At 33.1% G+C, this 25,239-nt stretch overlaps 1 protein-coding gene and 1 pseudogene across 2 annotated transcripts; both read right to left on the bottom strand.

The window, feature by feature from the left end:
• Positions 1 to 3,025: 3,025 nt before the first annotated feature.
• On the bottom strand, positions 3,026 to 7,455 carry LOC114402918 (annotated as a pseudogene).
• A 5,651-nt stretch (positions 7,456 to 13,106) lies between these two features.
• On the bottom strand, positions 13,107 to 17,388 carry LOC114401362 (ATP-dependent zinc metalloprotease FTSH, chloroplastic-like). Of its 2 annotated transcripts, none has more exons than XM_028363871.1 (3): positions 16,195 to 17,387; positions 15,650 to 15,778; positions 13,107 to 13,424 (listed from the first exon to the last, which is right to left on the bottom strand). In XM_028363871.1, the coding sequence occupies exons 1-3, from the start codon at positions 16,330 to 16,332 to the stop codon at positions 13,398 to 13,400; spliced, it is 294 nt and encodes a 97-aa protein (XP_028219672.1). In that variant the 5' UTR covers positions 16,333 to 17,387; the 3' UTR covers positions 13,107 to 13,397. The 2 variants fall into 2 exon arrangements, with proteins under 2 accessions (XP_028219672.1, XP_028219671.1); XM_028363870.1 differs by lacking the exon at positions 13,107 to 13,424 and adding an exon at positions 13,441 to 13,619 and having other exon boundaries at positions 16,195 to 17,388.
• Between the last annotated feature and the right edge of the window lie 7,851 nt (positions 17,389 to 25,239).

Below are 25,239 nucleotides of genomic sequence, written 5' to 3'. Positions count from 1 at the left end.
TATTTTTATTAATTATAAAAGGAGAAAGGCTAGCGACACTTTCTATAAACTCTCTCTGTGACATTTTCTCTACTATTGGTTGAAGTTTATTGTAATTACAAATTTTGGTGGATTTCACTTCTCATTTAATGACACACTCTCCTAATTTAGAAGTGGGACCCACACAAAATTTTAATTTAAAAAAATAACAAATAGTAAAGAGAGTATTAGAAAGAGAATGTTAAAATGAGTGTCACTAGCTTTTCTCTCATATAAAATAAAAATATAAAAAACAAATATTAACAATAATGTAATTGTGTGTGTTATAACAAAAAATCTATGCACTAGGGGGATGAGGACATGATGGGACAAGGAGTTACATCCCTAAACTCAACCCACCCTTCTTCACTATGGTCAAAGTAGGTTTTCATGTCAAAGAGTCGGGTCAATGAGTTCTCACAGGTTTAGATTTACCTGCCATGTCTACAAATAATAAGTCATAAAGACACATGTAAGTGTTATAGTTGAGATTAGTCTCTTTTATTGCCTTACATAACAAGAATGGTATTTTTGGAACATCTTGATACAATAAGATAGTGAAATGCATGATCATGATGAAATAAGTGTAAGATATTGATCTTTTTTTCACTAATGTATCTACTTAAGTTTCGAAGAATAAATATTTGACTATAAAAGAATGACATATTCAATGTTTTACGTACAATTATGATTTCTGGATGAAGGGGTAAAATTATACAAAAATATTATTGACATTTTCATCTCTTGAGTGGTAATGATATATTAATTACTAGATATCACTTATTGTTTATAAAATTAAATGAGAATTATTATTACTACTATCATTATGAGAACCTATAGGGTTACATAGAAAAAATCAAGTAAAAGAGAAATTACATAATATTGTAATTTCTCATGCAGTAGACCCAATCAGCATCACACCAACTCTTTTTTCTCATGTATATCAGAAAAGAGTGGTATTACAAGTAATTTTGGCTGCATTTTAAAAATGGTGTGAGAAAAATTGTTCTAACTTAATTTTTCAGCTAGCATTGCTCAGATAGACACTCCAAACTACGGATGTGAGACGTTTGTGGGTTTGTTCATATGAACTTTGTAAAGGTGTTGCTACCATTGCAGTAATTTAGTGATTCAAAAGCGAATAAGCGATCATCAATGATTTTGCTTTACAAGTAGCAATAATATTTGAAACTATGAATATACACTTGCACTTGAATTCCTTGAGAGTGTGTTTGGATGGAGAAATTTAAAATTCTGAGAAATTTAAAATTCTAAAAATTTCAAATACTTCAATTGAAATTCTTTTATTTTCAAAATTTTGTGTTTGGATAAAAAAAATTAAAATTATGAGGATGAAAAAAATGAATGAAAAAAAAGAGAAGATATGGTTGGTGTGCTAATTATGCGTGTTCCTCTATGCTCACATCCGATCGATATTTTAGGAGTTCAGATGGTGTTTCTTGAAGAAGACTCTAAGAAGAGAATTTTAATTTCTCATCTTTTATAAGGAAATTTAAATTCCAGATTTTTAGTTGTTTAAAATTCTATTTTAAAATTCCAAAATTTTAAATTCTTCATAAAAAGCATCCAAACAATGATTCTAAATTACAAAAATTCAAATTCTCTGATAAATTACTTTTCCTCAGTTAAAATTCTCTATCCAAACGCATTCTGACGGGAATTTTTTTCATAATGAGATGGTTTTCATTTAGGATTCCAGCAAATAACAATTGTAATAATTTATAATAGTATTGATTTTAAATTTGAAAATGTATACAAAAATAGCAAAAAGTATTTAAAAAAACAGATATGAAATATCAAATCCATCTTTAATTAGAGACAAAATTTTACATTATACTATTAGAGACGAATTGTATATAAATTTTAGAGACAAAATGTATAATTTGTCTTTAATTAGAGACAAGCAACTTTCAAACAAAGACAAATTGATTTTCTTCCATGCCTAACGTTAGTGACACAACGTACCAATTTAGGGTCAAAGTTATCTCCATATAGAGACGGATAAAGATTTCTATCTCTAATGTTTTTACCATGCCAATTTTAGCAACATATACAAATTCGTGTCTACTATGTAGTTTAACGAGGAATACATCCAAAATAAGAAGTGGAAAATGTTTCTCCCTAATTTTGACTTTTATAATAGTGAGGTCTCAACCAAATGTATTTAACTCAAAACTAATTCACTTCTTAGATAAAGTTATTGTTTTACTTAATTTAATCCTGTCACTACTGGAAATAACGTATTCTAAGTCGGTTAAAATAGGCATTTTATGACGGTTTTAAACCGTCGTAGAATTAGGCGTCGTAAAAGGTAAAAAGAAAATCACGACAATTTTGATAACCGTCGTTATATGTCTCACTTTTTACGACGGTTAATCAATAACCGTCTTAAAATGTCCTTAGAACTTACGATGGTTATTGTAATAACCGTCTTAGAAAGACATTTATTTTGCTAGGTTTACTAAGACGGTTATTTCCAAAACCGTCTTAGTAAGTCGTTGTCTACATTATAAACTACGACGGTTATAAATCAACCGTCGTAAAAAGTCACCTACAACTTACAAAGTCTTAGTATGTGGTTGTTTACCCTTTTAATTATTATCGTTGTGATCCGGCAATCTCATCGTGAAGGAGCTCATCGTCAAGGAGTAATATCATTCTCATCTACAGCTTACAAATATTTACATCTCACAAGTATTCATTAATGTTCACATCTTTATTTTTTTTAATATAAGTATATTAACAAACTTTAACCTTAGCCTGCCGTCGACCACCCTAATATTATTCATTTGTCTCTAAATAGATTTTATTTCCTATCAGTTCAATAAAAAAAAAGTGCTAATATAAGAGAAGAATTTTATACTTTTATCAAATAGGCCATAAAGAATGAAATGCTACGAATCATGATAATAATTGCCTGTACCTTGAATGTAAAATTATTGATTGGCATCTAAGAAAATTATTAGTGATTGGCGGAGTAAAAATATTTTTGAGCTCTTCCAACTAAATATTTTTTATTTGGAAATATTTTTGAGCTCTTCCAACTAATATCCACACATACAGTAAGTTGGTATGACACGGAGAAATATGTGCAAGAAGCAAAAATGATATTATGGGCAAGAAAAACAACAAAAACTACACAAATCACCTGTCCAGAGCGCCAAGGGCAGAATTGATTTTTGCCTTCATTGATTTGACTGAGCAAGGAATCATTTCTTGATGCATGAAAAAGCAAGGAATCAAGTTCTTCTAGTGACCTTCACAATAAGAACTGTGGATATATATGAATAAGAAAATACTCGTTGTAAATATATGAATACTATACTCAATAATAAGAAGGAAACCTCATAAAGCTTTTAAATAATATTAAACTCACTGGCATCTGGAAGCCCATCTTTTCGTAGTACAAAAGTTCTTTTCCTTTCATGGTCTATGATAGCAATTTTTGTGGGGGTGTTTAAGTATACTTTATCCACCTTTAACATAAAAAAAATGAAATAAAATAGTTATAGTTGAACCAATAAAATATTAGCAACACAAAAAAATTATTATACTTGTAATAAATATTAATCCTTCAATTCGCACTTCTTTGGACATAAGAATTGTGTTAATTAGCTTGCAAATATTACAAATAATAATTTCCAAAACAATGTAATTATGATATGATTATTGATTAAACATTTGAGTCGCACAAGCATGCCATGGTTAATAATAAATGTTTGCTTATTTTGGTTAATAGTATTTTATTAAATATTAGACGTGTTTAACATGCTAAATATTAAATGGGACATAATTTTAGTAGATAGTTTATTAAATATTAGACACTTTTAAGTTTACTACTATTATTAAATAACAGTATATATTTTCATAATTTCATACTAAAATATATAATTAAATATAGTAAATATTTTAATTTTCACAAATATGGTCCAAATAATTTTCATACCACATTAAATATAGTAAATATATCAATATATTAATTTTCACAAGAGACTTTTTTAATCTGAAGCATCAAACTAATTATATAGAAAAGATTCTTCCAAATAATCCAATTTTTGACATTATGCGTATTTATGCTATCTTACCAAATAATATACAATATAATTATCAATCAAACTTTATATCCTAGAAGCCGTAACTCTTAAAGTGCTAAATGCACAAACATATCAAAAAGATTAAAAAAATGTATTATGACCATTTTTTGTGGTAACAAAATTCAAAAAAATAAACTATAAGTGATTGTAAGTAAACATATTTTTTACATGCAAAATTCATTTTAATAAGTCGTAAACATGCTTAGTTTCACCAGTTACAGAATTTTATAGTACAATTAAAACATTTATAAGTTTAAAAAAAAATTATTAGGAAATTAATAAATTATTTTTAAAAAGATAGCAAGTAACAGCTCCACATATAAACACCTCAATTGTTAAGTGTTGAACTAGAGAGAAACAGGCTAAACACCAGTATAATTTCACTTCACTCATGTATCACGCTAATGCTAAAGGACTTCATAATATTAAAAGAACGAATGTAATTAAACAGAGATGATTTTGAGAATTACCCATTAAGAGCTGTAATTTTTTGAACACCATCTATCATCCCATGAACAAACTTCTGCAAACAAACACAGGAATCAGGAGAAGTTAAAAGCAAAAATAGAAAGAAAAAAAAAAGAATCACTGCCAATTTTTTTCTTTGTCAAGCTACTGGCTCGAACAAGGGGAACTTCCAATAACAATGGCCCTACTAATTCAATTCATTCAAAATAAGATGTATCTACTAATTCAATTCATTCAAGAAGTCCTTAAATATTGTTGATATTTTTAAAAAAATCAAACAAAAAAATTTAATTACGTGCGTGACTATTAAAAATGAAATTATAGCTTTTTTAATGTGTCTACTGGCTGGTACTACAAAGTTTACGAGACCAAGTGATAATTATCTTTTTAGTGAAAGTATATCTAGTTACAGGCAAGTTGGATGCTTCACCAAGGGAACGGGTTCTACATGTAGTAAGAAACTTCTCTGAAGGCCGTTTTAACATTAAAGTGCATATATATTCTGCAATAACCATAATGAAACCAATGAAATTAAATGTGAAGAACACGAGGTATTTCATAGCCTTGCGGCCAAAATGAAACACGGGAGAAAGACCATGCCCACACAGGGAGTATGCTTAAAGTGAAATAAAACATGTAGATCAAATTCAATTTCTGACCTATGTTCCACTCATAACAATTAAAATTTATTTCCAAATACATCAATGCCCATGTACACATCAAACTTCCAATCACCAGCAACAGCAACAGAGAGCCTTGGATAGTCTTCCTACATGGTAGTCATTAAAATTAACTAAGGAAAATGACTATTGATTAAACATTTGAGTCGCACAAGCATGCCATGGGAAGATAAGCAATACCTTCCATGTTCACCAATTGGGGTAATTAAGATTATTTAAAGTTAATTAATAATTTTAAATTATAAACTTAGATATAAGTGCATTAAATATTCGAAAAAATATACTTTACAACTTGTAATGATATTATGTCTCCAGCTGAAGAAGATAGGATTGAAGGTTTCAAAGATTTACCTTTTTCACAAGAACCAAATTTGAGTGCCTTTAGGAGTATTGACTCTGCTGCTGCAAGTAATGTGGCTGCACACCTGAGCATTTCGATCTCTAGCATTAGTAGTATCTCTAGATGCATGGCCCATCCCCTTTCTAGGGACTACCACCCCATCAATGGCTCTTTTACCAAAATATTCATCCATCAATTGCGTACTCCCTTCAAATCTGTAACATGAAAGAATGGTTTACTACATCATCAAAAGCTCAAACAAGCTACACAATTGTACAAGACAATAATTTTTACTAGTATATTGATAACAATGACTTATGTGCAGACCTCAATTCAAGCCACAACATAAAAGACTGGTCAGACTCAGACTTAGTGCATAAATTTGGTTTCAGATTCCATCAGGGAATAGGACAATTTCCCACTAATATCTACAAACTTGACCTGTAACAATGATAAATGTCTTCATAGCAATACCTTCTTTACATAAAAATTGGAACAACACAATATTAAGTTTCATAATTGATGAAATAAAAAGAAATGTGGTCTCATAAAGACAAACAAACAATAACCATTAAACCACTTTTGGTAGGTGCTACAAACAATATTAAGTTTCATTTTGAAACACTTTTGATAATACTATACTCACGTGCGAGCAGTCTTCTGCCACTTCCACTAACACCCACTCATAAAACTAACAAAAAAAAAGTAGAACGATCTTGCTCTATTTTAACATTGGAAAAAGACTTTTTTTTTTTACACTCACTAGGGTATTGCAAGAACAAAAGTATTGCTTACTCAGATCATCCAGTAACTGAAATTCAAGGTCGCAGAGACACACATACATAAACTTTCATTCCATTAACACATGACTTGATTCACTTCAAAGCGCAGTACTAGTTGAGGAGCTCCTGTTTATTTATCATTCACAATTTGACATACAAACATCTGAGCAGGAAATGGCGCCTAAGAGCAAGTGGCAGCAATTCAATGTAGTAAAATCAAAGAATGCTTACATGTAATGTATGGTCACAAGGAAACAGAAGAACAGTTGACAATGGAAGAGCCTTTGGGAATAGAAAGAACCTTCCCGAACCAACCAAGTTGACCCCACAATTCCCCATCCGAATTCTTCTTCACTCCAATCTCAGTGCACTAAATCTCTATTTCATGCCCATTCCCCTGACACTCCCAAACCACACACAATTTCCCACCCAAATTAGTCATCGTAGCCCCACACAGAAACCTGGGCAAACCCTTCTCCAACCCCTTCAACTCCTCCCACACCTCGCGCCCCACATTGAACCCTTTGATTTTCCCCAAATAATCATAGCAGTACAAAATCCCTTCCACCACGCACGCCCTCCCCTTCCACCCTTGATCCAATTCTACCCTACGCTCTCCCACTCGTCGTTGCTAAGCTTGTACGTGATGCCACCGTGATCTGCCATCGCGTAGATCCGCTCCCCAACGACGGTGTTGGCGTGCATCTACTTCTCACGGACCTCCATCGGACTGGCAACCCTCTCCCATTGGCCAGTGGCGGGGTCGAGGACCAGGTGTCAGCGACGCAGCCACCGAGGACATAGATCTTGTCGGGGAGGACTCCCGCAGCGGCGAATTCGCAGCCAACGCGCATGGAGGGACGACCGTGGAGCTAGTGGTTGAAGCGACAGTCGAGGAGCCAGATGTTGGGGGAGGGGACGATGGGGACAACCATGGCGGTGACAACGTCAACGACCTTAATGGCAGCCTTCTAGAGAACGTTGCCAGAGACATTGCTTCGTCCCTCTCACAAAGGCTATGGAAACCTAAAAGGGGAGTAAAGAGAGAGGGGAAGTCTAAGAGTCAGCAGAAGAAAGAGTGGAGAGAGAAATAAAATTTAAAAAATAATGAAAAATATTCTAAAACGGTTTTTACAAAACCGTCTTAGTACCTATAAAAATTTAGCTTTTATTTACGATAGTGCCACCGTGCCATATATTAAATTGGTTCTCGGGAAACGTCGTAAATTGGACGTCGTAAAAATAATGTTTTGTAGTAGTGTGTGAGACATTAATAACAATAGAGTTTAATTTATATCCACTTACATTGAAAAAAGTTCTATATTCTTAACCAATCAAAAGTTATGATAGATATAATTCTAAAGTAATTATTATAAAACTCAATACACTAACCATACATATCAATTTATAATTAAATATCAATGCAAAAATTCTTAATACTGCCAGTGCAAACTATTTACCCTAAACATTTCAATACAAAATTAAGATGAATTATAAGATGGGTCAGCTTTGTAGGTAATCCACCATGAACCACAAATCACAACCTTTGAATTAATCTCTAGTGTATAATCCTACCTTAGACCCTCTCCACCAAACTTTTTCTTCTTTCTCCCTCCCTTTACATTGTTTTGTTCTTTGACTAACCACCAAAACTCATCGCCACTTACCATCGTTAGAGGTAATTTCCGACGGCAATAAACTTCTCTCTCTCTCTCTCTCTCTTTTCCTCACTTTGTTTCTTCTTCTTTCTTCCTCTTTCTCAATACAATCTTCACCTAAACACTTCTTCAATGCACACTTTTTATTTTATCAACACAAAATTAACGGAAAGTTTTCACTCCAAAAATGTGAAATGAAAAGTCAATCAACAAAAACTTACTTGTAATAACAGCTAGGAGTTTCGGCTCGACGAAGGCAACACAAGCAAAAAAAACTAACATTGACAATGCTAGTTCCAAATCAAATGAGACATCATCAAAATCAAGATATGATATGCCTTCGCTCTCTCACACCTCCTCCACATTCCACAAAACCCAATCCGATGTTGCCAAACTATGCGACTCATCAATCATCACGGTATCCCTCCATGGCGGCATCACAGGTGAGCGAGGTTTTGGGTTTGGGTGAAGATCGTATAGAGAAAGAGGAAGACAAGAAAAGAAAAAAAAAAGAGGGAGAGAGGAAGAGAGGAAAAAAAGTTGTCACCACCGAAAATCACCTTCAACAACAATGAGTTTTGGTGGCCGGTTGAAGAATGGAACAAAATAGGGAGAAAGAAGAAAAAAATTGGTAGAGAGAACCTAGAGTAAGATAATACACTACAAATTAATCCAAAAGATTGTGATGTATGGTGGACGACTGATTCACCTTAGAATTTGTCCAAAATTAATTCATTCTTTGCCTAAAAAAATCTTTTTTTTTTTTTATCTTACATCTTTTTAAATGAGGATTGTTGGTATAATAAGTGGAAGATCCACATTTAAAAAATTACATAAATATCTTGAATGTGTATATTTTACTCCCCCTAGTTTTATATAGTTGAATCCCTTATCCTTAATTTTTTTTACTTCTTTTATGATAATAACTATTAATTTTACTTTTTAAATAGATTGTTCTCGTGACTTAAGGTCCTAGATTCGCCACTAGATATAATGACAACACAAATGAGTTCCTATAAAATATATACCAAGTTCCTTTTTACTACTAAAATTGTTAGAAGCAATATTTTAAGAGAAAAAAAGGTTATGCACTAACCGTGTAAAAAATTGTACACAGTCATCCAATCACAATCACCATGTACATGGTAAATTTGTTGACTTTTAAAATAATTATCTTAAAATAATTTCAAACGTAATTTGTGATTGAATGAAAGTATAAAATTATTTTATATTATTAGTACATAGACATTAAACTCAAATGTTAATGAGTCTTTTTTTATATAACTCATTGACTAACATGGAAAATGAGGATTTATTGTCACTTGGTATTATTTTATCACATCATGCGACATTTTAAAATCTAACAATTATAAAAATAAAATGTTAAACTTTATTTTATATTATTTTTTTATCCATAAGAATCTAAATTTATGTAATGGTAATTTACCAGAAGTTGAGGGACACCAAGGATGCATTGAGTTATTTCAACAGTCCAGATGTGTTGCCTCGATGAAAGTCGTGGTCTGGCACATGTCTGTTGATCTAGTGGAGGAATGAAGTGTACATCAAAGATGCAGTTATGATCGCAGGCAAAGAAGTTGATCAAGGTGGACTCGTAGATTTGTAACTGTGTTCTAAAGTCTTTGAGTCCATCCATTAAAAAAAATTTTCCTCGCTGCTGTCGGACTCGTATTTGGTAGAGAGCTCCGTCATATCTGAAGTGAACAAACTCGGGGTAATTTGGTGCCCATTGTCGATGGAAGGATGATGGTATTTCTATAAAAGTATGTAGGAAAAAATTGGGAAAGCTAACTAGTTATATATTGTATGATAATAATGAGGGAAAAAATGTAAATGAAAGTATAGTAAAATATAACTTGATCGTTATTGGATCAAGTGGCCTCAGAATAATTAAGAAGGGAGAGTTAAATTAATTATTAATGTGTCTTGACTAATTAAAAAATTATCCTTCTTAATATTACTAGATTCAATTAGGCTTTACTACTAAGTTATGAGGAAGTAAAGAACAAAAACAATAGCTTAGACAAAAGTAAAGTGAAAATAAAAGAACACAACGGAAAAGTAAAGAGTGTAGGGAAGAAGAAGACAAACACAAAATTTATACTGGTACGGCCACAACCCGTGCCTACATCCAGTTCCCAAGCAACCACCGGTTCTTGAGATTTCCAATAACCTTATAAAATCCTTTACAAGCAAAGATCCACAAGGGATGTACCCTCCCTTGTTCTCTTTGAACAACCAAGTGGATGTACGCTCCACTTGAACTGATCCACAAGAGATGTACCATCTCTTGTTCTCAGTATTACAACTCAAGTAGATGTACGCTCTACTTGTACCACAAAGGATGTATGCTCAAATGTGTTAAGACAAAGAATTCTTAGGCGGTTATTCCCTAGAATCTTTGTAAGGGGAAACAAAAGATACCTCAGGCAATTAGTCCTTTGAAATCTTTTGTTTAAGGGAAAGGGAAGAATCAAAAGAATTTTCAGACGGTTAGTCTTTTGAATATTTTTTCAAGAGGGGGAAGGGAAAATCAAAAGAATTCTCAGGCGGTTAGTCCTTTGAATCATTTGGCAAGAGGGAGAAGGGATGAAAAGATAGCACACTTTTGTTTTCTGCAGAATTTCCACTTGTAGAAAAACAAAGTTTTGAAACAAAGTTTAGAAAGCTTTTTGGCAAAGAAAAAGCAATGGGCAATAGTTAGAGAAAGATTGTGAAAAAGAATTGTTTGGAAGAATATCATATATGTATTGAATGTGTGCCAAAGTCATGCTTTTATAGACTCTTCATGTCTGGTCAAAGAAACCATTGGAAAAGTAATGACTTTTGAGAAAACCATGTTAAGAGTTATAACTCTTAACTTTTTCTTCAAAATTGTTCACTGGTAATCGATTACCACAAAGGTGTAATCGATTACACAATTCATTTTATGAAAAGTTGTGACTCTTCACAATTGGATTTGAATTCCAACGTTCAGATTCACTTGTAATCGATTACTAATATAGTGTAATTGATTACACTATTTGAAAATCATTTTTGGAACGTTGTAAACCATTTGAAAAACATTCTGAAAACCATACTGGTCACTGGTAATCGATTACTGATAACTGGTAATCGATTACCAGAGAGTAATCACTCTGGTAACTTAGAAAATTTGAGAAAATTCTTTTGTAAAACAAAACTGTGCTATTTGGTTTTTGAAAAAATCTTTTAATACTTATCCTATATGAAGTTTTGACTTGTTGCTTCTTGATTTCTTCTCTTAAATCTTGAATCTTGGATTGGATTCTTGATGCTTGATCTTGAAGTCTTGAATCAATTACTTGGGCTTTTGGCATCATCAAAATTGCTTGGTTCATCATCATGAAGTTTGCTTCTACAGTCGTTGTGGAAGGCTTCCATGAATTGCATGATCGACGGTGGCCTCACAATCGGATATGACATCTGCAATAAGCCAGGCATTGAAAATTTAGAAGATGAAATGTTGTGGTTGAAGCTAAGAGAAAAAACGATTGATAGGAAGAAAGGAAATTTTATAAAGAGGGCGCTTACTCTACTTGACATAGTGGAGGATGTGATACTCATTTTGCTGCTGCTCTGAAGGTTAAGGTATGGCGAAAAGATGGTGAGATGAAGTTTGCAGCGAAACGTAGGGTATAGTGTGGTGCAGGATAGTTTAGTAGTAGGGTGCAGATAATTAATTGATGCATCTTCCCAATGGTGTAAGTGGCGGTAGATAGCTTTTTGGGAACGGTGCAACCTCAATTGTTGTCTCTGAAGCGCCAAAATTAGTAGGTATATCAGCAGTTCTGAAGGTGAATAGGCACGCAAGTAAGTGAGGGGTTTTTTGTGAATGGTTTATGACGTTTTGTATGATTGGACTTTAGTGATAGAGGTTGATGATTATCACGTGCATGTAATAAGTGAAGTAGCAATGTAATGAAAGCATGGAATGCTCTGGCCCCAAATGGGTTAATTTTCTGCCATGAGCTATTTGGGTTAATGGATTAGTTTGATTAACAAAAGAGGAATAAGAAACCCAATATAGAATATTATAGTTGTAATATGATGATTGTCTTGTAAAAAATTTAGTGTAGAGGATAATAGGATAATATGATTTTTCGGTGGAATTTCAATGACTAGAATGTAATTGGAAATTGAATTTATTGATGATTATTTATACTACTAGAAAATGGAGATACTAAGTTGGTTAATTTGGGTATTTTACGACGGTTTTTAACCGTTGTTGAAATGGGCGTCGTAAAAGGTAAAAAGGAAATTACAACGGTTGTTTTAAACCGTTGTCATAAACTAAATTTTTTATGACGGTTACAGAATAACTGTCTTAAAAAGTCTTCACAATCTAAAACGGTCATTTAAATAACCGTCTTAGATTATCGCTATGTTACGACGATTTTTAGAATAACCATCTTAATAAGTCTCACATTCTATGACGGTCATTCTATAACCGTCTTAGAAAGTCAAGTATCCGATGACATTCTAAACCGATTCTACAAACAACTGTCTTAGCATGTCCACCATACTAAGATGGTTAATCCAAGAACCATCGTAGATTTGGTTTTTTTTTATAATTCCCCTGCTCCCCAAAAGAAATGGGTACAACAAGAAATATATTTTTGATTTATCAATTAAATATGTATATATAAGTAGAGACACATTTTTACCTGAACATACAATCATAATATATATATATATATATATATATATATATATATATATATATATAAATTAGTAGATAGAAAACAAATTAAGAAATTAATGTACCTCGTCCTCTTTGTACAAACTCTGTCTCATAAATTTTTTCCTCACCTACATACGTCACAAAACTAATTAATAGATCCATATTTATTTGTCTCGTGTAATTCCTTTTTTTTTTTTGTGTTAACATTAATACGTATATTTTTTTCCTTTTATATTTTATGTTGCCACACTAGTGGCACATATTTATTTTATATTACTAGACAATTTAAATTTTATTCAACATCCTAAAAAATTGTTGCACATAAAGCTCTAAATATCTGACTTCACTCTGTTCTAAATGACAGACGTTAGCTAGAATTAAAAAACATGTCTTATCTGTAAAATGTAGCTAGAAATACAATTCATGGGTGTTCTAAATGAGAGACCGTAGCTAGAAACTAAAATTAAAAACAAAATTTAGCTAATAGTGATCAGCAAGTAATCCCAAAAATAATGAACCATGATAACAATATGCCAGGAAAATTAATTGGGACTTGGCAACATCAGCTGCTTCTACTCAGACTTTTCTTTCATGCATTTCATGAAAATCATCTTCAACTTTGACAATATAATATCCAGCACTGTATAAAACCAGATTAAAAATAAAAATTCAGCAAAGGATTAAAGTATTTTTTTAGTAGTGACAAATCTAGAGGTAACGAAATAATTCTCATTTAACTAATAAAACTAACGTTTACCAAAAGATTCTCAATTAACTAATATGAATAACAAACTTAATTCCAAAAAGTGAACCATTCAGTCATAGAACCTTTCTCCTGTGAAGACATAAACAAACAAGAAAAAGTGAGCTTATAGACGTTAGCACAGAAAATAAGTCATAAAATAATAGTATAAAATTATTTAATATATTTTCAACATTGTCATGGAGTTTTCTTATAACTTTTGTTTATACGTGCCTGAATCTAAACTTAAATCAAAACAAGGATCAAAGAACCACTTTTTTTTTCCTTCCTTATTTTCCAATATTGAAATCCAATGACAATTTATATGCAAATCATCTCAATAGTTGCATAGAAATTTGATCTCGTCCTAAAACAAGTAGATGGAGAAAGCCATCTATTTACAATAGGAAATTATATTTATATAATTTAAAAAATATATTTAATAAGAAGAAAATAAAAAATATGATAACTAAAAATGTATTTGTACAAAAATTTGTTTATATAAATTTATTAACGTGATAAAAAATAAAACTATAAAATCTAATATTACATTTATTAAAAAAATTATATCTCGCTACAATATATGTGTTGATTCCTTTTTAAGTATAAATGGATTGTTTTGTATTTTTTTTAAAATATATTAAATATACAAATCATGTATAGCATTCGTTAAGATTTAAAATTCAGCATTTCTATGTTCTCCTTATCCTTTTAGATTTTGGCATTTACTCCAATTTCCCTTCCTTTAGTTTTGGACACGTGATCTGAAGCAAGACTTTTCTTGCTCTATAATATTATTAAAAGTGTGTGAGATAATAGCATTTCACATAATTAAAACGATACACGCACAATTCTATATTACATATCAAGAAAATATATTTCGAGGATCTAAGCCTTACGATAATTATATGTATAGTGACATACTAGTCAAACTCATAATACGTTTATTAGTCACCATATTCGTTTTTTTATTTAAAAGTGAAAAATAGAAGTTCAAACAAGCAGGAAAAGGTACGCCAACTACCACACACACTGATCCTTCCCATTCCTTCCCATTTTCTATTGCGCCCCAACCTGGTTGCTGCGATGTGTTTCACTTTTTATACCCCCTAACACCCGGCACCCTCTCTCTGTCTCTCTCTTAGTAGGCCTCTTCTCGGCCCATTCCCCAATGGCCCATCATCCTCTCCCACTTTGTATTTAGGTATTCCCAACTTTTCAGGACAAACCAAAGAAGCCAATTCAATATGAAGACTCTAACTATTACCACTATAACGCCAATTCATAAATTACTATATAATTAAGAATCATTAACTAGAAATTGACAAATTTCTTTTATTATTCTAACTATTACCACTCTAACTATTATTCTATCGATATTAATATATTCAAATAGAAATTGACAAATTGTTTTTATTATACTATTAATTCTATCGCTAATATTTATACATGTTACTAAATATCCATACTAGTATTAGTAATGGGAGATTTTCTATACTAGTTCAACAAAGAATGAGCTAGACTGGATCACTGCCCAACACACCACAATGTGAGATCCTTTCCAACAATTTTCTTTAAGTAAACACAGTAACACAAATATTATTAATAGAATATGGTGTCTACTGCTTCTGCTAATAGCACTTTATGCAGCACATCATTCCAATTTATTACATTCAACAAATTCATATTTTTAAATTTAATTCTATATAAAATGGACTATGATATAAGTGAGGGTAATTAGGAGTTTAATTATTGTTTTCATATTAGCTGATGAAAAGAGAAAAAATATCACATAAGTGAGGGTAATTAGGAGTTTAATTAAAAACATTAAAATGGTTTCTAAAATAAGATATCCCAAATTCCACACCTAAAATTTAAAAAAAAAAAAAAAAAATTTAAATTAACCAATTTTGGTCACAAGTCATTAAACCAGGAATCTGATAACCAGAGCATGTATGAACTAGAAATCATCAATCAGAGTATTTGAGAATAATTATAGTTCAATAGTGTGTCAAATCCAAAAATTCAAGCAGACAAGTAACTTGGTCCAAGCATCATCTACATATCTGCAATGGCATTGAAATATTTAAATGGCGAAAAATAGAGCATTTTCCATGGTTTACCTCAACACGTGGCTGTCCAGCAAGAATGTTTGCTACTGCAGTACCTACTACAGCATGACCAGCTTCATGCCGTGCAACTAGAGCCTTCTCAATTCCTCTCAACTTCGCAGTCTTCTTTTCTAAGGCAAACTACAAGTTGAACACATTGAGCCGAAATTAGATTCTTAAAACTCAATTAGACCAAAAAAAATTTAAGACAATAAAATTTTGACACTAAATAAGGTCAATACATACAGAGCAAAATGAGTATGGAAATACTCTAAATGTATGAATGCAATACACTTGTCCAGATTGAGAAATAAAAAACCATGCTGCGCCAATATTCTATCAAATTTTCTATCTTCAAATGATATTAATAAGTAATGCTCCCTACTTCAATTACAGAACAACCTAGCCAACTAAAAATCTTGTGAACATGATATGAGGTTATATAAAAGATATTTCATTACTGGTAGTTTTATTGCTTGATCACCAAATTTACCCTTGGATTTATATGATAACCAATATCATGGTATGAGAATGAAAGACTAGGTTACTGCACATACAATCTTGGTACCAACGGAGTTGCTGACTTTTAGTTCCACCACTTCCCCTATGGCAAATATTCCACCACCACGAATATTGTCAAGGCAATGTGAAAATACTTTTTTCACCTTTCTAGATGCAGAAATCTGTGAAAGCATAGAAAAATTTGATTGCCCAAAACCAATTATTCCATCAAGGGCTTCTTCAGAAGATGAACTCAATGATTATTTATTAGCGCAACCCAACCTATATTATATTCAGACTATTAGATTTTATAGCACATTTTAATATTTCTAAAACAAATTAATTAAACACCTCCAGCACATTACACATAATAGAAAAGTCAAAACCACCCCCTTTTGAATACACTGCCCATAGCAACCTCTAAACAGAATCTCCACCCCTTATATTAACCAAGCCAACAAAGAAAGAACCAAAAGCCAACATCAAACCGCCTGCAAACATTAACTACCACTTGCTTAGGTCACCACGCCCTCAATATGCGGTACCACCACAAATAGGCAATAAGCGAAGGCAATAACTAGTAATAATCATAAGAAGCTTGATATGTTGCGTGTGTCATAGTAACAAATACCTTCAGTTCAAATGGAAACCCCCAACTTAAAACATAAGCAGATATTCACACGGATTAGAACCAAAGATGATGACAACATCTGAAATTGACTACAGATCTTGTTTTACCTAACCTGTTGGTGACCGGAGATCGGTAGCACAGTAGTGGTAGCAGCAAAACAAAAAGACAAGAAAGAGGGGGCTTTGAGCACGACACCAGTGATGTTCTTGAACACGATCCCTCTATATCGGTCGAAGGCCGCTCTGAGAATGGCGGAGCCACCGCTGTTTCTGGCGACGGAGAGGGTGAGCGCGGGGTCAACGGAGAGAGTGTCGGAGGAGCTTCCCTAGTTTGGCGGCCTCCTTCTTGGCGGCCTTTTTGCTGACTTGGGCCTCCGACGATGCTGCGGCGACGGCGGGGTTTTGGGAATTCGAAGACGACATCATTTTGGCGTGGGAGTGTGGGTTTTGCGAGGACGTGTATAGTAGACCTCGTTGCATGGAGCTCCGCATTTTTGCGAGGACAGCATGGATCGTGTATAGTAGAGCTTCGTCTTTTTGCGAGCGAAAACGCAAGAGACGGAGGAAGGGTTCAAAGGAGGCGCAAGAGACGAGACTCAAGGAAGCGCTAGCTAGTCTAGGGATTTCAAATTAATTAAGTACACGCGTGGGGTAAAAACAATGACGTTTCTATACATAAACCCATCGTTATTTAACTTGACCCTAGTGCATTCTAAGGCGGTTAGGTAGAACCGTCTTAACCATCTTAGAATGTGTGTCATAAAAGAAAAATTATTCATTTTAATTACAAAATTGTCACCGCGTGACATTCTAAGGCGGTTATTTATAACTGTCTTAGAATGCACGTCGTAAAAAGGATATTTTTTGGTAGTGTTTGTTAATAAGGAAATTATGTGTGTGTGTGTGTGTGTGAGAGAGAGAGATATTACTGTGGGTGTTAATATTATTTATAATGATTGGTTTGGCATAGTATAAGATCACAACTAAAACTTGTTTAATTATTACGGGAGTAGCATATAATGCAAGGATTTCGTGGGATGGGTCAGGTGTAATGTATTTTGGTATACCTGTGGGATTGCTATGTAAATATATAGTTATTCTCAGGTTAAGGTAGTGTTTTTAGATAAAACAGGGTAAATCTGTGTTTTTGATGCAAAGCACACTAATGGAATAACAACAGTTTTCGGTATTTATGAAGTTGCTCATATTTGATTAAGCATACAGTATTTTAAAAAAACAGATGGTTGCGGATTAAGATGTGATTGATTGCTAAATATTCATTGGTTGTCAGTATTTTTGTAAAGCAATTGTGTGATAATCAGAATATTATTGGTCAAATATTAACCTCTAAAATCAACTGAAATAGATGGAATTTATAATCACAAGAGAGTATTATAAATTTTAGTTGGAAGATTCTAATATAGCAACTGACATTATGTACCTCACAATAGAAAATTTAACTGTCGCTCATATGATGTTGTATTTAGCTGCATATTAGAATGCATATGAGTAAGTTATCAGTTGAGTAAAATGGAAAATAAATGGTAAGAATTGGGCTTTTGCAGCTTGTTATGTTTCTGAACACCTCTTTCAAAATTACATTGGTAGTGGAAGTCATATTTTTCTGGTCTTTATCATGAATCATAATTTTTAATCCTTTTGTTAAGTTGACCCTTGATAATACAACATATAATTGACCATGGCTAAAAATAGGTTTTGGCAAATAAAGTCCAACCATAGATAGTGATTGCCCCTGCGACTTGTTAATTGTCATTGCATAAGAGAGCATAATTGAAAATTGTCTTCTCAATAGTTTAAAAGGCAACAGTGATTGTGAAGGGGACATTGACATTCTTGGAATATAAACATTGTGGCCAAGATTCTTGCCGGAAATAATTTCAGTTGCAATAACATGTTTTGTCAGTCTTGTGACTACTAATCTAGTACCATTGCAGAGTTCTTGATTTTGGTCTAGGTTTCTTAACAGCATTATAGGACTTCCAATTTTAAGCTTTATAGAATGATTTGGAAAACTAGATGTGGTCAATGAATTAAGGAATTCAGTAGTAATTGATTGGAAATAACAACCTTCGATGGTTTCTGATTTGTCAATAGAATCAGAGCTTAGGTATTCCATGTGCTCACCTATGATTTTTAAAATTTCAATTTGAGTAGTCATACTTTAAACTGAAGTAATGCCAATTAGATAAATGATAAGATGATTACCTAGAATCAATGATAGTATATAATCATTGACCTATTCTACTGTTTCATTGGTTGAAGCTAATATTGCCCTGGATTTGAAGAACTGAGGATTATTGTGGTGCTGATATAAGTCTGGGAATGTTGATTTGACTATAGCATTGATTGGATCATCATATTCAGTTATGACCAGGTGGGCAGGAAATTCAATTGTAGCATAACCATAATTTTCATGACCAATAATTTCATCTCCAATGTCTAGAATCCATTTAGCAAATGCGGCAGTTTCTTGTTCATCAATTGATTGTACATTACTTTGTAAATGCGTGTTTCTTGTTAGGCTTAATATTTCACATGAATGTCATAGATACGGTGAATTGATTATTGCATTTATAATGTCTGAGCGATTTCCTCTTGGGATGACTGGTAATATTTGGCGAAAATCTCCACCGAATACGATAACTTTGCCTCTAAATATTTGATTGGAGCTTGATTTATTTGTAATAATGTCTCTTAAGCTTTGATCAAGTGCTTCAAAGCAAAATTTTTGAGCCATTGGCGCTTCATCCCAAATAATTAGACTTGTCTGATTTAGCAATTCTACTAATTGACTGCCTTGATGTATGTTGCATGTTGAGTCTTCAAAAATTGGTACATGAATCTTAAATTTGGAATGTGCAGTCTTGCCTCCTGGCAATAATAGAGAAGCCATACTGCTAGAAGCAACCATAATGACAATTTGATTCTTTGCTCTCAATGAACTTGCCAATGTTCTACATATGAATGTTTTTCCTGTACCTCCAAATCTGTATAGGAAAAACATGTCACCTTCATTGTTGTTGACAACTTGGATAATTCGGTTGTAAATTGATCTTTGTTCATCTACAATTATGGATAAGTTAACGATATATACAAATGAAGAATAATTTAATTGTTGATTGAAAGAAGCAAATGCCGGTTATATTCTGTGTATTTTAGTGATAAGTTTACTGTTAGGGATAAAATTTATAATATACGAATAGGTAGATTACCTATCATGGACGCAAAAAGATGATCAAATTCTGATCTAGTTTCATCATTGTTGTAATCGAGCTCTGATAATATCAAGTTGTTGTCTAGACAGGATGTCAAATTGATATTCTCAGGATATGGCATTGCAAGATAGTCTTTGAGTGATCTTTGGTTTGTGTGCAATAGTTCTTCAATTTCAAACAATGTCCAATTCCTAAGAGCATGATCATCGATGTGTAATTCTAAGAAATAAAAAGCAAGTTGTTAAACAATGATTATGACTAATGGTATTCAAAATAAAAAAGAGTTAAAGCTAACCTGTGTTCACTGATAATTTCCTATATCGATATGCAATGTCATCAGCTAACCAATGCCAACATTGGTTCCAAACTTCTTTAGGTTTGCTGATGGCACCTGTTAATAGCATTAACACAAATAATTTTCTTAAATAATTGGTCGTGCCCCAATCCTTAGCCTCTTTGATTGCTTCAATATATTCTCTATCATCTTGTAAAAACCCATGGCAAAACATGTTTCTCTATATGTAGCGTATTGAATATTTGCAACAGTTCTAATATCCTTAAATGAAGTAGGTCCTTTGCAGGTACTAAGCATCATTCTTAAATAAAACAATTCTCCTGTGGTTGGTGGGACCCATATTAGTCTTCCAATGTTATATCCTTTTTTCTGAGTTGCCATGATCTGTTTTTATTATTATATACAAACCTTGAAACAAATTGTGAATAAGTAAGAGTTCTGCCTTTGGGAATACATTTATTGGTGTCCATCCAAGCTAGAAATTTTGAATCTAAAATGCTTGGCTTCGATAGGACATCATCTATATCATCATGATCTTCGTAAAGAACATTAGGTTGACCTGGAAAATGGAAATGCAATCTCTCAATAGCAGGCTTTCTCCCATGGATTGGAAAAGCAAAGATTCTCCAAGCAGCTTTGCAGGGAGAAATGTATCTGGCATAAAGATTGATTAATAAAAGTAACAATCAGCAAATGAATTATGCAGGTTAAGATAATATTATCTACAGTCTACATATTCTTTAAGCTCGTCATTTTGAATGCTAGGATTCTGAACTGCATCATTGCCATCATAAACCATAACAGCAGTCACTCTGTCATACCCTTTGTTTATGTATTTAAATAAATATTTGATTGAAGTACTTTGATTACACCATTCAATATTTACATGTGCTTGATATTTTCTCAGTAACTTTGGATTGTAAGGTACTATGTATCTATTATCAATGATAACACCATTTTTTGAAATTGTGCGACCATCATTTCTTCTGTGATAGACTGGATAACCATTTGAATCCAAAAGAGTCTGAGGCTAAAATACTTTAGGATAAAAATGATTGCACTTGCCTTCTTTCATACATGGAGACTAACATTGTAGAATTCCATATAGGTCATGTATCATATGATTTTGCACCAATCTGTACAGTTCTGGGTCATTTTCATGGGAAGGTATTTCTGCTTATATTATCTGGTCAATATCATCTGAAGATGGATATTTATTGTCTGGGTGTAAAAATAACAATAAATGGACGTGAGGAAGTCCTCATTTTTGAAATTCTATTGTATGCATATCTGCGATTGGTAAATGATAGTATTAATAGCCAAACAATAACATATAAATATTTTAGCTTTGTATTACATGATAACCAAAACTTGAAAAAAGTAAACTGCTGTGTAAGTTTAGCAACAAAAAAAATAGCAAACTTAGACAAACAGTAACATAAAAATTTAGTATTTGTATTATAGCATAAGCAAAAGTGTGGAAATGATAAACTGATGTCTAACTTTAACAACAAAAATTATAGTAAACTTATGTTAGTCGGTGAAAACAACTAACTTTTGTGTATAAAACTTGTGTAAATTGTATCAAACTCTTCCAAACTATGGTTATTTTGTAGTGTTATAAGTATTTTCTGTTAAATATAGGTAATAAATACTTAGTACTTCCATTTTGTGTGTTTAATAATCATTTTCTCTCAATTTCAGGTTAATTAGGTAAGCTTTGAAAAGTGTTGTTTTTCACCTTCTCGCTAAGCCACCTGCTCGCTTAGCGAGCGTCCGCTAAGCGCAACACTCATGGGCTAAGCGCGAGGAAGACTTTGGAAGAAGATGAGTTGTACAGGTTCGCTAAGCGCACCGCTTCATCTCACTAAGCGCACCACTTTAGTTCATCCGCTAAGCGAGAAAGGCACACACTAAGCGAAAATTCACTAATGTGCGCTAAGTGGTCCATAATTGCACTAAGCGCATGAGCACGAACAAGGCCACCTATTTATGCCTGAAATCAGATTTTAGAGAGGGAGTTTGGATTGGGATTCAGAGCTTTGCATGTCTAGGGTTTCTAGAGAGAGAAAGGTCCAAGTTCCAGAGAGTTTTGAGAGATTTTGTTGTGTGAAGATCTGCAGAGACTAGAGCTTGAAGCAGGAGCCAGTTTGAAAGCTTGAGATGAGTTTGTGAGTGATTGTGAGATCCTAGAGGTGAATGAGACATCCTCACCACTTGTATTTTTTCAATCTTTCATCTTTTTCTTCTCTTTATTGTAAAGAAGGCTTCCTGGTATGGAAAGCTAAATCCTCTGTTGGATCTTCCCTGTAAGTACCTGATGTAAATATATTTCTATCTATTTAATGATGTTTTGTGTGTTCTCTGTGCTATCTGTTTTTTACTCCAGTATGCCTTTACCTTGATCACGTAGATGCATGCTTTGTTAGGGTCATTCAACAGTGGAAATTGGTCTGACTCTAAAGTCCTTGATTGTACAGGGCTAAGTTGTCGTACTATCACGAGGAATCAGGGTACGATAATTTAGTTGTGTATGTGTGTCTTAATGCGGTCCTGGTTGAGTTTAGTCTTACAAGAGGAATCTGCGGATGATGCTTGATCAGGATTAGGCTAAACTATCATGAGGAATTGGGGTTTAGTATCTTGGGAGACACCATAAGAACACATGAGCATTGTTAGATAGAGAATATCTTTGTAGCATCAGGCACCTATTAGGAAGGCCAACGTGTTCTCTACTTGTTTTTACACATCATTTCTCTCACGTGATTTTCTTTCTTTTTGCACAGATAGTTTATACACCTGTTCATACTCACACTTACCTTTACACACCAGACACTTATTTGTTGAAATAGCTTACCAAATAACACAAGTTCCCCGAGTGTTCGATACTCGGTTCTTATCGTTTTATACTACTTGTGCGATCCAGTGTACTTGCCAAAAGTCGAACAACTTACATGCAACAACTTTTCTGAGCAAGTGATTCTTTGTTAAGTCTGAAAGCATTTGTTCATATTTCAATCTGAAAATTCGTGAGACAATGTCTGGCTTGTCTATTGCTTTCATATTCAAAGGTGAAAGTAATCTACGAATTTCAGGCCAATTTGGATTACATGTTAGAGTAATAAAAAGATTTGGGAAACCAACATGACTACATATTGTCATACCATCAAAATAAAGTTGATCCATGTAACGTGGGATCCCAACAAAGGTTGAAGGTAAAATGACTCTTTTCCCTTTAGTTAAGCCTTTGTTTGTTCCAGCATCCAATGAACTTTGTAAGCTGCAATACTTGTCAACTCTAAGTTTCTTTTGGTTGTTTCTGATGTAGCTAAGCCTCTCCGATTCAACCATGGTATATCCTTCAACAATGAATTGTTGAAATAGTTTCCTAGAATGCAATAAAGTTTGTGCTTCATTTGACCTGGAATGAAGCCTATAAGCGAACCACTGTCTCATTGTCAAACGATTTCTCTTTCATTTTTCGTTGGCTGATGTAGAACGGTGAAGTATGTCAACTCTATATCCTTCTTCACCATAAGGGAAGAGTAGAGGGTACTGTAGGCCTAGATAGCTAGAGTGCAATTCATGGATTCTTTGTAGTTCTCCATTTTGAGTTTCAACAATAATATCTCTTTTTGAGCTTCGATTAAAATCACCAAAAATAAGTGCAACAACTTTAGGAACATTTGAGATATTGTATACACGACCATCTTTTTCACGAGTAGCTATCAATTTCAATATGATATTATCGACTTGACTATCTGCCAATCTATCCCTGGCCATTCTAAATCTTTTAGCATGGGCATTGTGTTCATCCAGCATGTGACTTAAACGTGAAACAATCTGGGGTTGAATTCCAGAATGTTGGCTGTAAAAACCAATATTAAAACACATTCATAACTGTGACAAAATATCATGCATCAATGATTTATTTTTTTGGTAATACAAAAAAAGGATTACTACCTCATGGCATTAACTCTATTTTGAACTTCATTTTCTATGTCAAAGATATATAGTTGTGCAAATTTGGGTTCTTTTCCAGGCATCAGTAATAGGCTGCCTATCCGGTGGCATGGTTGGCCCTGTATTATAATTATAGGAGGTCTTCTAGAATCATTAATTGATTTGTCTAGCTTAATACCAACAAAAGTAAAGGCAAACATCATGTTATATGCTTGTATGTTATGTTGATAATTTTTACTATCAATTATATTATCATCAAAGAGAAGTCGTTGGAGATGTTTGGGTGGATTTTGTAATGATGGAAGTTTAACTTTGCCATCTCCACAGCATAAGTTGAACCTTGGAGTTGCACAATTTTTATCTTTTGATATTCTTTCATTATACCACATTTTTGCAATACAATATCTACATTGCATAAGTTGGTCACCAAGTTCAGAATATCCTGAAATTGTTAAATACGATAGTAGAACATGATGGTAACAATCGTGAACATTAATTTAAGAGCATGTGAACTAATATGCTTAACCATAAATCAGAACTATAGTTATCATCTTCAATGTTGATTGCAGGCTGATTAGCCGAGGATTCGCAATGCTCATTCTCAGTTAAAAAATTAGAATCATAACCTATAAGAATTGGAATTAGATATGATAGGAACATTTTAGCCATCGCGAAAAAAAGCATGAAAGGATTTTTTTCGTAGTACCTTGTGTGGATTCAAAATTTACACCCTCTGATGAATTAGATGCAATCACTTAAAAATAGAGGGAAAAAATGGGATTAAGTAATATAATTCAATTCATTTCTTGTGGAACATGGTATATCAGATGTCTTACTATCATATTCTGCATATTTTGAAGTGCAGTCCATAGTTGGTTGTGAAGGTGACTGAGTCTGAGGATGTCGTTTCTGCTGCATGATACGTTTCCTGTTGATCCTGACTTTTGCGGAATTAGATCTCTTTGCATGTTGGTAGT

The sequence above is a fragment of the Glycine soja genome, chromosome 20 (assembly GCF_004193775.1).
Source record: "Glycine soja cultivar W05 chromosome 20, ASM419377v2, whole genome shotgun sequence".
NCBI classification, from domain to species: Eukaryota; Viridiplantae; Streptophyta; class Magnoliopsida; order Fabales; family Fabaceae; genus Glycine; species Glycine soja.
Note: the sequence above shows the minus strand (reverse complement) of the source record. Positions and strands in the feature narration are given on the sequence as shown.

Bases quoted from the DNA above. Each gene is read 5' to 3' on its own strand.
- LOC114401362 (XM_028363870.1), bottom strand. From the start codon at position 16,332: ATGCTTTCACAGATTTCTGCATCTAGAAAGGTGAAAAAAGTATTTTCA. The intron at 15,779-16,194 runs GTATGTGCAGTA...TTCAACTTGTAG, and splicing joins ACTCCGTTGGTACCAAGATT to TTTGCCTTAGAAAAGAAGAC. The intron at 13,620-15,649 runs GTAAACCATGGA...ATGTCTTCACAG, and splicing joins CTGGACAGCCACGTGTTGAG to GAGAAAGGTTCTATGACTGA.